Source organism: Drosophila albomicans, chromosome 2R (assembly GCF_009650485.2).
Source record: "Drosophila albomicans strain 15112-1751.03 chromosome 2R, ASM965048v2, whole genome shotgun sequence".
NCBI classification, from domain to species: Eukaryota; Metazoa; Arthropoda; class Insecta; order Diptera; family Drosophilidae; genus Drosophila; species Drosophila albomicans.
Window position 1 is genome coordinate 19057805 of NC_047631.2, and position 15050 is coordinate 19072854.

The 15050-nt window shown below is 42.1% G+C and overlaps 1 protein-coding gene across 1 annotated transcript in view; it reads right to left on the reverse strand.

Annotated features, from left to right (window-relative positions):
- Positions 1-1210: 1210 nt before the first annotated feature.
- Positions 1211-15050, reverse strand: part of LOC117575230 (dopamine receptor 2) — a 30789-nt gene continuing 16949 nt past the window's right edge. The window contains 3 exon segments of the mRNA XM_034259360.2: positions 1211-4010; positions 11202-11283; positions 11349-12905. Of these exon segments, the coding sequence (XP_034115251.2) occupies positions 3042-4010; positions 11202-11283; positions 11349-12793 (2496 nt within the window). The 5' untranslated portion in view covers positions 12794-12905 and the 3' untranslated portion in view covers positions 1211-3041.

Here is a 15050-nt window from a genome sequence, read left to right on the forward strand (position 1 = left end):
ATGCTCGGGGAGCCATTGTGTCGTGTCGCGTTCTGTTGTGGTGGCAACTGCTGATGTGTAACCACTACTAAACACTACACTACACTACACAACAAAACTTGAGCTCGAGCTGCTCTCACATTGACTATCGTTTTGTAATAAACCGTCAGTGAAAAAAAGTGTAGCATACTTTGCGGCTGCTTCAACAATTCAATAGAAATATGCGAGTTCGTACAATGAACATGTTGGCTACATGTTGAGTTAATTTACACTGTTTCTGTAAATTCGTTGTTGCACTCGCGGTCAAAGTCTTTGACTCTGTGAAACTGTTTTAACTTTTGTCTTGTTTCTGTGGGTCATTAGTGCGTTCTGTTGTGTAGTTTTTGGTTGCCAGTTTGCCAACTGCTGTGCTGGTTGTTCTCGTTCTCTGGTCTCTGGCTTATTTTCTCATTAGATAGTCGTCGCACGTTGTGCGATTTGTCCCCACACACATACACACACACACACTCGCACACACGAACACAATGTTGGCGCCAGCATAGGACAACTGTTAGCAAAACGATCCAATTTTTCGAGGAGCCAGCTTAAACTTTATGGAGCACATGCGAGGGGAGCAGAAGCAGAGATGATGCAGCTGTTCGTTTGTTGTTTGCCTTCAGCGAGTTGTTTTAGATGCGTTGCTTGCATTTCGCGCTTTGCTGACTGCATACATCTTAACCCCCATATTGCACCCTGACCCCAACTAACTGACTGGGAGACTGACTTGTCTGACTGAATGACTGACTGACTGAATGACTGGCTGTCTGACGCAATGACGTAGTGAGTGTCTGCTTGAGCGACAGCTGCACAATGCACAGCTCCCGGGACGGTGATGGCACTCACAACAATCGCAACTCTATTGCTGGCTCTCTGCCCCGCAAAACCGACCCCAGAATGTAAACTGCAAAGTGTAAACTGTAAACTTGTAAACTTTATGTCTGTAGTTTGGCATTCGCCTCTTGTTGCACTCTGCACTCTGCACTCGCACTCAACTGGCATTGTATCTGGCTGCTGCATGTCCATCACAAAGATGAAGTGTTGCATTTCTTGCTGCAAATCCCGAAAGTTTCGCACATTTCCAAAAAAAATAGCAAACTGTAAAACCACCATCGACGCCCAGAGATACTTGAGAAGTTATCCAAGCTGAAATTTAAATAATGTTAGGTCAACGCCAGTTACTGTTTCAGTATGTTTTAATCTTAATGCACATAAATACATATACATATCATATCGTAGTCGTAGTTACATATACTCGTATCTATATGGAATACAAATCTGTGTTTTGCCAATTACAATGCTTAATCATAATGGTTTGCCAATTGTTCCGATTGTTTGATTGGGTTGAGTAGATCCTTCAACTCATCCTAAATAATTACCTTGCCTATGATTATATTATAAATTCATGCTGCTGTTGCCCATTCATTAGAATGGGCCGACATTGCTTGATTTCTCTCTCTCTCTCTCTTCCCACTTAAGTGGCTAAATACATTGTACACATACATATACACATACTTAGATCTAGACTTATCTATGTGAACGCACTCACACACATACTCACACACAGACAGATGAGCTATGAGCTTAGACTTATGCTATCCATATTGAATATTAATAATTGCCATTTGTTATAATTTTGCTCATTTCGCTTTGCTTTTCTCATTCATATCATTTCACTTCAATTCATTTCAGATCTGTTTGTTTTTTAAACAATGAGCAACGTTTCATTTATTGCTCTGTGATTTCCTTTTCCCATCTGCTGGCTTCGTCATTGTTATTTTCACTTTTTCACTCGAAGTATAATAATATATGTATGTATGTTATGTATATAATATGTAAGTATTTTGTTTTTTTTCTTGCCTATGAGCACTTGCAACAATGAATGCTTTGAAGTACTCGTCGTATTCATTATCTATTGGTGTTGTATTCAGTGATTATTTAGTTTGCCTGGGCAACCAGTTTAGAAAAATTTACGCTGTCTGGATAACTGCTAAAGCAAAATGTTTGAAAAACCTCAACTGAAAACATGTATTTATTTTTTTTTTTTTAGTTTTGTTTTTTTTTTGTGTTACGTACTATATTGTAAAAATATAAAGTAACTTATATATGTAGTTTATGTACTAAGCTAAACTGCAAACACAGTTTGTTCTCAATTAAGTACTTAAGCCTTTAAGCCGCTTTGTTGACCAGCTGAACTCGTTAATAGTGTTAAAGGAGTTCGCTTAACTTTTTTTGTGCATTTAACATTTACAATTTGTCGCTCTTGTTAACCCAACGCAAAACAACTCGATAAACAAACATAGACTATATATCTATTGGATTTTACTACGCTTATTCGTATATATATACTTTATTCTGTTATGTTCCGCTTTTCACTTTTTGCAAAAGGGATTTCACTGCAAAATGTGGCAATTTAAATTACTTGCTTTGAGGCTTTGCACTTCAAGTGAAAGTGAAATGCGGAACAAGTCTGATTGTTTACACTGAGAACCGAAACATGTAAGACAAACATTGTAAGGTGGATCAGTTGGTATTCAGTTTGCCATAAGGGCAACTGGGAATGATTATTTGAAGCCGTTATTCCATTTGATTGATTAAGTATACGTACTTTTGTATTTTCTTGAGGCTGAGATAGGTTTTAAATTCTTTTTTTTGCACCCGTAATATTGTACAGAGAAAAGGAAGAAGCGACTAACAACGGAGAGAGATTAGTTTGAGTTTGAGATAGAGTTAGAGAGTCAGGTACGTGGACAGGTTGAAGACGTAGCTTTCAATTCGTAAATCAATTTAAACTTGTGGCCATTTATATTTACAAGAACTCGAACTTAAGGGTTAAAATCTATTTATGGAAGAGCTAAGATATGACGTCTAATTGTAACTATCAATAATTATGCTATGCTAAACCAAGTCAGGATAATCGATAAGCCAAGAACCAAGTACCAAGTCATATCACTATCAATATCTTATCACTAATGAGTGGGTTGTGTTGTTTCACTTCTTGAGTGCTAATCGGGGGCGGGGCGAGTTTACTTAACCGAACCGCTAGAGGAACTCGATGCCATCTCCGTGCGGCGGCACTCCAGCTGTGGCGTCGTCTGCACCAAGGCCATGCCCACACTCTCGCTCTCGCTCCCACTGTCGTCATCATCATCATTGTCATCGCTGCGCTGCACATCGTCCACATCCTCCAGCGTTGTGATTTGACTCTGCACACTCTGACGCAACTCCAGCGCCGCATGTTGATGCGCTGCAGCGACTTCCTCAGCGACTTCGATGAGCGAAGGTGCTGAGCTTGTGGCTGCTGCTCCCGTTGCGGTCGTTGTCGTCGCAGTGGGCGAACTAAGCGACGAATTGGAATCACGCAAACGCTGCTTGATTCCCATCATGGGCAAAGGCATAAACGACACATGATGACCCGATCCCGATGAGCTCGATGGTCCCATTGCACTGGGCGTCAATGCAAAGCTCGTGTGCTTTGCGGCCGGCGCAAGTGGCGTATTCGCAGCACTCACGGATGCACTTCGAGTCGCCTCCAACAGCATGGACTGCGGCACCGATGCCAGTGTGAGTGTGGACACCGATGAGGGTCGCCCACTGCTGCCCAAGTGCAGCGCACTGGCCGAAGCAGCTGCCGCCGGTGGCGCCGTGATTGTGACAATCGTCTTGGCCGCACAATTCACCGCCGACGTCGAATTGTAGTCGCCGCGCAGTTGCATGCCGCTGCTGCGACGCCTGGCCCGATGATGATGCCGATGAAAGCTCTGGCAGCGCGTGCAGGAGCGCTGCGAGGAGGAGGGCGTTCCACCCGCTGATGAGTGATATTGATGGGAGTTGCGAGCACCGCCAGCTCCGCCTCCGCCGCCACCGCAATTGCTGCTGCCGCTGCAGGTGCTGCAGCTGCTTGGCTGCCGTCACATGAGATTGCGATCCAGCTGATTGACGGAGTGGTAGCCAAAGGATGTAGAAGCAGCCACCATGGCGGCGGCAACATGACACTGCATATGGAAAAAATAGGGGATAGACATAGAAAGAGGAAGATAGGAGAGAGAAAAATGCATTGTAAGAGTTGTAGTTAAAATTGAATTTGAGAGGTTTTTGCATACAATTTGCAGGCAGTGTAGTGAGTCTTATCTCCGTGTATTGTCTGTGTTTGTATTTGTGTTTGTGTGTTGCATAAACAAATTGCCTTTAAGCACAGCAAGAGTGGCAACAAAGATGTTGCACAATAAGAATAACAACAAGAACATCAACAACAGCAAGAAGAACAACAATAACAACGACCACAATTTGAAAATGTTGCGGGTTTTTTTTTTTGGTTTGCTTTCAGTTTTATGTTCTGTGCGCTTTTGGTTTTCATCTGCTTTTCTTCTTTATTTTTGTCGGGTGCAATAAAAGTCAAAGCGAAATGCATGATTGAAAAAGAATAACAACAAGAACAATCACAAAGAGAACGAGAGGGATAGCAGCAAAAGCAAAACACAACTCGAAAATAAAATAAAAACAAAGCAATGCAACACAATAAACGAAAAGCGGTTTTATTTGTTTTTCTTTTTTTTTTGCACAACAGCTGCTGCTTTGGGTGAAGTAAAGACAATGAAACACAGGAGCAGGAAGAGGTAAATTTGCTGGTGCACAATACAACACACACACACAGAGAAGAACACAATTTCCGAATATTAGCTGTAACATTACATCTCAGCTTCAGCTTCACCTCAGCACCAAAATCGAGACTGGGATCGGCCGGCAATTTCAATTTCAGGCATTCAGTGTTGCAGTGGCTTTTCAAGCTCACACTAAACCACCCGAAATCCAGCAAATAAGATCATCATCTTCATCACCATCATCATCATCATCATCAGCGTCGACGTCCTTATCAGAAGTAATGGCAATGCAATTTCATAAGCAAACCTTCCATGTGGTTATTTGTGTATGTTTGCTATATACATGTGTGCGCCTGTGTGTGTGTCTGCGTGTGTGTGTGTGTTGACGGCATTCCGAGTTGATTTCGTGTGGTTTTCTGTGGTTCCTTGGGAATTGCAAGTTACAAGTGCTGCCTTTTTTTATTTTTGGCTTTTTGGGTTTGTGCTAAGGCAGATTGGAGTTTCAATTCAATTACGTGCTGACAAGTTTTTGCGGTATATTCTAATATCCTTTTGCCTTTGGCTTACGCTCGCATTACGTATACGCAACGTGTTGCTTACCACAATTTGATTAACGGTTTGATTTAAATTCTTTTCCAAAACACTTGGCTTACTGCATGCACATCAATACATATTTTTTGCTTGAGTGCCTAGCACTCAAATTCAATTCTTTGCCATGTTTGCAAACAATCAAAATATGCAAAATTCTTAATTGTTACATATGAAAATTTGTTAGAAGCCAAAACCAATTAGTGAAAACTATTTTTCTATCTCTGGCATTTTGTTTCGCGTGTGCGTTATGACTCAAAAATTGGCCAAGCCCTCGTCGATGTAGGCGTGTTGGGTTCAAAGTTCAATGAACTCGCAGGGCTCGCCAAAATGTTTTCTTCATTTTTTTTAGTCTGACTCGCGAATTTGTCAGGAAAACGCCCTTTTTGTAATTTATTACTTAATACTCTATTTGCAGCAGCTTCGACTGTTCCGGAGTTGCCGCTTCACACCAGCCAAAAAGGCCTGAAAGGGCAAAACACCACCAAAAAAATGTAAAAGTTTTCGACATCGCACATACGACAAGTATGACGACATCGCGACTCGACTTTTCATATATCCTGGAAAAAGTTGCATATATCACAAAGCCCACAGTATAAAGCGATAAACAAATGAATCAAAACATGCATATAATAAAATTTATTAAATATTTAATACAATTTCTTTGAGTATAGTCTTGTATACCCTTTTGCAATAAAAGATGTCGCAGGGTATCAAGCCGGAAACAGGCCAAGAGTTCTGGAACTCTCGCTCTCTCGCGGCTGTGGCCACTTTCTGGCGGCTTCTGTCACATAATTATAAACGTTAATTTCACGTTCACAGTCCATTAGGGATAATTGATGTTTTCGCAACATTTGTGGTAAATTACATTTTGATGTCCTGGCTCGCGAAGGGACCAGAATAAACAAAACCAAATTACAACAAAAACAACACATACATAAATAAATGACAAAGTGAAAGTAAGAGTACGACGAGAAAAAGAATCTGCTAAAGCTGGCGACAAAACATTCGTTTAATTTTGCCTGTCATTTTTGTGAAGCGGTCACGAAATTAGTTTGATTGATTATTTCGACGAATAATTTTAGCTTTCGCTTTCGCTTTGGCAGTCAGTTCTGTTCCTTCAAATGCCACAAAGCGTTGGCCAATAATTAATGCAATTAGCAACGATTAGAGCAGGCAAATTGAAACTTGCGGAATTTGCAAGTGGAAAGTAGATAGTATGTGGTATGTACAAGGTAATTGCCTGTCTCAAGGATACGAGCATCCTTTACTCGAAGGCGCCAAAGCGCAGCAGCTCCGTTGTTGTGTGTCCTGGCTTTGTCAGGCTGGCCAAAGAGTTCTTCTGCAAAGCATTTAGAATAACAATTACATAAAGGTATGTGTGTGTGTGTATGAGAGTATGTGTGTATGTAAGTATATGTGTATGTGGTCTGTGCGTGTAAATTGCGTGTGTGTATGTGTAGTACTTAAAAGCAATGTGTGAGTGTCGAAGTTGAATGCTGTGTGAGCCCTGAAATGCCGATTGACTGTGGCATGCACATTTTTGATGCATCTGGAATGTCTTTTGGCTCATTTGGTTTTGTACTTTTCGCAGCTGCACTGAGAGAAAGAATGGGAATCTATTATAAAGACTTTTTTTTATTTATTTTCTTTTATTCTTATTATTTAATCCAAACCAAATTTATTCTATTCTTGTTTAAAAATTCTCTTTCAATTAAGGTCACTTTTTTATTGTGTGTGAAAGACTTAGCTTGTAATAATATTAATAAATCAATATAAATCCTGAATATAGTTTTAATGAAAATAATTACTCTATTCTTTTGAATTTTTCATTCCAACAAATTCGGTTATTTCTCTGAGTGTGAAAAGCATTACTGGTTAAGCCATATATGTAAATACTTCACCATATTTAAATAAAAATAGTTCTTTTCTTTTGACACTGAGTCGTTATTTCTCTAAGTGTAACACTAGATTAAGTTTTTCAGCACTGCAACCGGAAGCTAATCAGTGCGTGCTCTAGTTTTTGTGTGAGTGTGTGTACGTATGTGTATGTGTCTGGCAACAAGGACAACAAACAGGCGGAGAACTGTAGTCAAACAGCACAAAACATCAATGAAGTTAATTTTCAAGTGACATCAGGGGAGACAAATTCACAGATATACACACACACACACGCACGTACAAGGAGACACGCACTCAGCTTGCGGCTGACCGCAATGGGCTTGAAGATAACTACGAGGACACAAGCCAGACAATGGCTAACCGCCCAGTAGGCGATAAAGGGACTGACTAGACCAGGCAACGACATCGTCCAAATGAATATAACCTACTCACTCTCACACACACACACACACACCCATACACCGAAACACACGCACACTATGGGGGCATAAACACACTCAGTCAAGAGGACTTTATGGGCGCCGGTTAATGGAACCCATCTCCATTTGTAGCCCGTTGTGAGCATCGTCGACGTCGTCGTCGTCGTCGTCATCGTCATCAAATGGCCAACGGAAGTTGAACTCATTTGTCGCTAATTTAAGCAATCACCGGAATTTGTGTATGTTTTTTTTAAGTGTCCGCCCCTCAAATACTAAAATACCATGCTCTCACATTACAACTGCTAAATGCGAGGTGAATGTAGACATTTCGTGAAGGGAAAACTTTCTAATGGGGAGGCTTAACATTACTTAAGTCTAATCTTGAAGGAATGCTGATAATATTCTAAGTATGCAGGTTGTTGTGCTTCATTTCATTCTACGAAAAAAAGGCCAGAGCGCAACATGATTTAAGAGATGGGTTCTTAGAAATAAATTGCAACATTCAGCGAAATAAAACTCGATCCGATTTAGTGCCAACATTGTTAAGAGGGATAAATCAATATCAAATTTCGTGGCAGGTTGATAAAAAATACATCAAATACACTTGTGTTGCATTCCTGGAATATTAAATCGATTGTAAGTTATTTGATTAACATATCGAAACAATATGAACCCGATATACTTTTATATTTCATCCGGTTCCTTTAAGTGCCCGCCAATAAGTCAGATGCGCTTGTCGTGACCCTTTTCAACAATACAATACTCGAACAATGCGAGAGGAATTGGCATATAAATTGGCATGCTCTTGGGTGTAATTGATATCCTGGCACAGCCACCCGACAGCAAATACCCAAAGTCAGCCACTCGCTGACTTGTAGTTACATTATTTTAAAGGGGGAAGGCTGTAAACAAGATTTTCATCCATTTAATTGTGTGGTTTAAGTTTAAGTTTGTTTGTTTGCTTGTTTGTTTGTTTGTATCACACACACATGTGAAAATTGAGTTGAAAATTTAGAGTGCAAAAGGATTTATGGTTAACTTGATAGCATTACTCACAATGCTGCTCGAGTGGTTTGGGAGTTGATTTACAGAATATGTCCAGGCGCACTTATTGATGTGTGTGGGTTTGTCTATGTTTGCTTACGTGTGTGTGTGTGTGTTTGTGTGTGGAAAGTCAAGGGCCAACAAATAAAAGTGGCAATAATAAGAACAACAATGCCAAGTTAAAATTTCGAACATAAACACAAGTAAACCAGACACGCACTTAAATTGAGAGATGAGGAGGTTTGAAACTTAAGTAAAAATCACAAAACAGCAAGATAAACACATTGAGTGTGCGCTTGTGTGAGTGTGAAAGGATTGGTGTGAGTGAGTGTGTAGATTTTTAGTGAATGGTTGCCATAAACAATAACAAAGACAAAAACAAAAACAACAACAGTAATAACAATAGCAAAAACAAAGAGAGCGACAGCCAACATGACAAAAACGCAGCAAGGACAACATGTCCTTGGCCTGCGTGCTCGCGTGTGTGTTGTGCAAAAAGTGCGTGTGTGACCAGAGATTTGCCTTCAACTTGCGCATACCCTGTATCAAGGCATTAAAATGGATTTATGGCTTCAAGGCTACTCGCAAGCAAATCTCATATTGTGTTATGTATTTTCATTCACTTAACATTGCATACTTTGAGGCGCACGTAGAGAAATATTTATATTACACATTGAGCATAGATGCTATCTCAAAAGGCCATCAGACTCTCCCTCTCTGCGTAGTATATTAAACAACAACATGAACAACAATACAAAGCAACGTAACATCAGTTGCCATGCCAAAGGGAATTGTTCAAACAGAGACATTAAGCCCAGCCAGGACTGCACCCTGTGATTATGTGTGTGTGTGTGTGTGTGTGTGTTTTGATTCAGGTGCAGTACATTCAACAGGTGCTGAAATCACAGTTTACTTTATATATTCTTTTTTCCTTTTAGCTTGTGTGTGCTTTCGTTTCATTTTTTCACTAAAAATACAATCAACAATGTCACAGTCGAGGCAAAAGAACATAACACACAGGCGCATCGTTGAGTTGAACATTTATAAAGAGACACAGAGAGAGAGGGAGACACACAGAAAGAGAGTGAAAGAGACAAATAGAGTAGTGTGTGGCATGAAGCAACAAATTGTGCAACGTGTGCGACCCTTTCGATTAGTTTTAGTTGTGCATGACCCGAAAGAGGCGACAGAACGAACACGAAACATCAAAACATAGACAAGTCGCTGCTTACCTTGCCATTGACTTACAAATACACACAGAAGAAGAAAGAGTCTTTCATTTTTTTCATTTCTAGCACTTGTTTTGTATTGGAAAGTAAAAGGCGCCACTCACTGTGTTGGGGGAGCAACTATAAATCTATGCTAAACTATATATAAGTCTGCTCGCAGGAATTGTGTCGCACGTGCTGAATGCCGTGCAGCGAGCAAGTTGAGTAGCAGCGCCGTGTCGCAAATCTCTGTAAAAACACCATCAGAATCATAATCAGATGTGCCGCATATTAACATCTCTAAAACCACACGACATCTTGTTTCGTCCCCTTAAAGTTCTAAACAGCGACGTGATGTGATACACAAATATATGTTTAGGAGTACTTATAAATATATAGCTAGAATATCTCGTGTCCTTAGCAGTGATCAAAGACTTTTGTGTGTGATTGATTTGCATTTAATTTCTGTGATGGATTTTCCGTTTTATTATTAATGATGTTGACTCTTTTGGCTTTGATGCGATTGAGCGGAAGGGATTGAATGTGAATGAGATATTTATCATTAATTATGTTAATTAAGCTTTTGAGTGTAGCCCATCAAATACCGTCAATTGGAAACAAATTGTGCAAACAGTTTGCAATAGAAATGTTGATTTTCATTCTAAACAAAGGAAGTTGCAAATATGAAATCTATCAATTTGCTTTCAATGTAATTAAACTGAACGTTGGCATTGTGACTTTTTGACTTGAACGTGACTGATTCTGACCCAAATCGGGCAGAGTGCAGACACACATTAAAAAATTATTCATTAAAATCAACAGCTCAGCGATGAAGAGAGGGAAGGTGTCGATGACGTTGACTGATGCGCTCAGCTGAGCTGTTTATTTATGCTGGGATGATGAGCGCATGCAAGGATGAGAGCTCTTCTAAGGCACTCGGCGTCGGTGCCGCGTTCCAGCTGCCTGTCATGTGTGAATGCTAATGGCAAATGCTAGAGATGGAGTGATGATGAGAGTTGGCACACGGAGAAGGGTACAACTTGCTGCTGTTTTTTTTTTTTTTTTTTTTTTTTTCTGTGCTTCTTCCATCATATTCATTAAATTTGTAAATTAATTTTGTCGTTCGTTGAGTTTCGTTTCTGGAGCATACTAAAGTGTGGCCAGAAGCTGCAGAAGAGTCGGGGGTGAGGTGCATAATTCATAAACAGTTTTCAACGTCGCTCACGCCCGCAAGAATATAAAAAACATGTTGATGGAAAAACACAAAAAATGAAAAAATAAAATGCGTCGCTAACTTTGGCAATGAGTTTGAGCGAGAAGAGACGGCGAAGAGCGAAAGAGCTGCAAAATGTGTTGTGGCAAAATCGCAGCGATGAAAAAGAAAACCGCAGCTTAAATGGACCATAAGCTGGACAACAACTCACCTGTGACTTGGAGCGCATTGTGGGCTGATACTTGCGTCGTATCTTCCGCGGACAGCACATGCACAGCAAACGCACAAAAGCCCTGTGAAAAGAATGTTTCAGAATGAATGGCGCTTGTGAATAAGAGAGATAACGGGTTGAACCCACCTGCGAAAGTCCCTGCTCCAGCAGGCATAGATCACAGGATTCATGCAGGAATTGATCCAGCCAAGCCATGTGACAATCGCCGACACAATCTCCTCATGTTCAATGCACTCGATGCAGAAGCCCGACAGCAAATTGACCACAAAGAACGGCAACCAGCACACAATGAATACGCCCATCACAATTCCCAGCGTCTTGGCAGCCTTCTTCTCCTTGGCGAACTTCGCCAGCTTGCGCGACAACGAAAAGTTCTTGCCCATGTGTCGATGTCGGGCCAGACCGTTATTGTGCAGTGCCGATAGTGGCTCATCGTCCGGCTCTTCGGGCGTCGAAGTCGTTGTGCCGCCACTGTGATTGTGATGATGATGATGTGAATGCGAATGCGAGTGACTCAACGAGCCACCGCCACCGCCTCCACCACCGCCTCCTCCGCCGCCAGACACTTGATTAGTATTAACGGCAGGATCACGTGTGGTGCCACCGCGATGTATACGCAACGTCAGCTGCAACTCCCCGGATGCCATCAGCACCTGCTTGGTGCCGATTTTGAGGGAGCGCGTCTGGATAACCGCCGCCCGATAAATGCGGCAATAGGTGAAGACCATGACCAGCAATGGCAGATAGAACGATATGGTTGAGGAGAACACCAGATAACCGAGATGTTCGGTAAATGTGCACTTATAGGCGGGCATCTCGCCATCGCGTGCTGCCCGCCACCAAACAATCGCAGGAAAGCTGATGGCACTCGAACAGATCCAAACGGCCGCAATTAGGCCAGCGGCACGCTTCACAGTCATGCGCATTGGATAGCTAAATGGATCCGTGATGGCCCAGTAGCGATCCAGTGAGATGACGCACAGATTCAGTATGGATGCGGTGCTAAAGAGCACATCCAACGAGCGCCAAATGTCGCACCAGTCGGTGCCAAAGAACCACGTGTTCTCCAGCACCTCGTATAGTGCCGAGAAGGGCATCACCACGAGACCCACCAGACAATCGGCGACCGCCAGGCTAGTGATGAAATAGTTAGTGGCCGTGTGCAAATACCGCTCCCTGATGACCGCCAGTATGACCAGCGAGTTACCAAAGACCGTGGCGAACGAGAAAAGAAAGAGAAAGGCGAGCAGGCCTACGCGATCGTTGGGCAACGCCTCCAGGAACTCGGACAGATCGGGCTCGCGTGTGGTGCTGCTGGGCCCACCACTGCCCGTGGTCGTGTTGAGACTGAGGGCCAGCTCTGTACTCGTGGGCGCTGCATTGAAGCCATTGAAATAGTAATACACATCCTCGGAGATGTTGTAGCTGTTGTAGAAGAGCGGCGGACGCGTCTGATTGAGGACATCCGAGCGTAGAAGCGCCAGAACCGGTTCCACAATGTCTGACGGGGCTGAATCCGTTTCCGGTGCCACCAACTGTCTGGGCTCATCGTTCTCCTCCATCTCCTCCATTGCTGCTCCACTCGACTAATGCAGCTCCGATTCCAGTTGAAATCTTTGACGTCTGCGGCAGGCAAGTGAATTAATGGGATGCATCTTTAACTTCCAGTTGCTTGGTTAGTTGCTGCAGTGAAAAGAATGAAGAAAGAAAGCACACAACAATTAGACTCGTAATTCAAATGTCTGTTGGTAAGCACATTTGCATAATAAGAATAATAAGAGCAAAAGAGTTTATGGGGGATTGAATCGACTTGAAAACTTGGTAGGCCTGTAATAGATGCCGCGTTCATTCAATTAAAATGTTGTCTCCCTTCCGGAGCCACATCCGGCACTCCGGCACAGCGGCAACAACACCTAGCAAATTTTGAAAAGCACAAAAGCTAAACAAACACATTAATTAGAGAGTTGTTCGTTCTCTTCTCTTGCTGCCGACTCCCCCAATTGCTGTTCTTGCTTTATTTTTGGCTTGTGCTCGCGTGGGAAGTGAGAGGGAAACGAGGAAGGTGTCGCTCAGGAAGCACCTTCCGTTATTCATACAAGAGCAACAGCCAACGGCAGATGCTGCCAGCTGTCAGATGGAAACTTGTGACTGGTCTCGCCAAGGTACACAATTAATTCAACGGCAGACACAACGGCTGCCACAAAGTACCCGCCAAGCAAATAAACATATTAAATTACATTTGAAGTACCCCCAAAAAGAACACAAAATGACAGGAAGTGGCTCACTGAGTGCAACCACTACAAAGCGGAAGTCAGCCATTTAACCCACGTTGGTTGACCAATTCGAGTTGAGGGACAACACAAGTAAAAAACAGAATTCCATTTTGTGTTTTGGGATTTGCATACAAATATTTCAAGTTCAATAACATATTGAATACAATGAATATTCGATTGAAAGATAATTGAATTCGTTAAGAGTTCAACAGTTGTTCGAGTTCAGCGTAGCTCAAATCTGTTGTGACCTGTGGCTGGTCCCAGGGAACCTTTGGGCATCTTTTCTTTTTTTGCTTAGCCAGATTCCACGTGCTGTTCCTGGCCATTCATTTTAGCCTGCATGTGATTATCACCTGCCAGTCTAAGGTAGTGGTGATAAGACGAAAGACAGCAAGCCTAATGTCTACTCGTAAGTTTATGCCTTAGCTTGAGTTGTCTGCAAGTCAGCCAGCCATCCAGTCAGCCAGAATTTTGCTCCTCATTTCCGGCGGATTCGCGTCGCCTGCATGCCATAAATTTTCCTGCCTTCCTGTCTGTCGTTGGCTTATCTTCCCCCTACTCCCTCTGCCGCATACACCAAAATACAGGAGTCGTTATGGTTGCTTTCCTTGGCCACATTCTGCAGCAACAGCAACGACAGCCACAGCAGTGACAGCGTCTTTCGTTTACTTTGCCAGTTTTTCTGCTGTTTAGTACAATTTCCTGGGGCATTTCTCACGCAACAAAAACAACAAAAAAAAAGCAACATAAAACACGTTCATTTTTTTCACTTACGCTGAGCCTGATGAGCTTGCAGTCGAGCTTGATGTGCAGTAAGTCAAAATGAGAGCCCAGTGGATCGCTGTGCTTGTGGCCCCTAAAGTGTTGACTCTTCAAGTAAGCCAACCAAACCGGCTCTTCCAAGAAAAAACGAGCAGAAGCATTCACAACCAAAATGAAATGCCCCAAAAACAGAGAAAAAAGAAACAAGAAAACAACAACCAAAAGGCACAGCTACAACAACAACGACAAACAAAAACAAAGTAAAAAGGGTAGAGGCAAATTCATATAGCTTGCAAAACATGACCACCCCCTTGTTGGATCGTCCTTGCCTCGCTGACTGTGGCATGGCACAACAATTTAATTGAAGAAACCTTAAAGTTGGCCTACGCTTGGCACTGGGCCAAAAAGCATCCTTTTTACTACTATTCAGTCGCCTCTATGCAAATGATGTCGGCCACAACAGCAATTTGTACATGTGCTAAACCCTTTCGACCCTTTCTCTCATGTCCTCTTACTGTTCGTACATCTATGTATGCCATGTTCGGCTGCAAAAGGCCTACAAAATGGTTAAGTCATTGAAAGTTAACCGAAATGGTTGCAGGCAGAGGTTTTTCGTTCGCACTGATTGCGCACAATGTCACCATTAACTGGGCCGCTAGATCAAGATACATAATATATACATAACATATGTACATAAGTCGTGTTGTTATAGAGTTGCTTAAATATTAATTGATTTTCAAAAGCAGATAGATGGTAATCAAAGCATGTTATTGCAGATGTCTAAAACTTATTT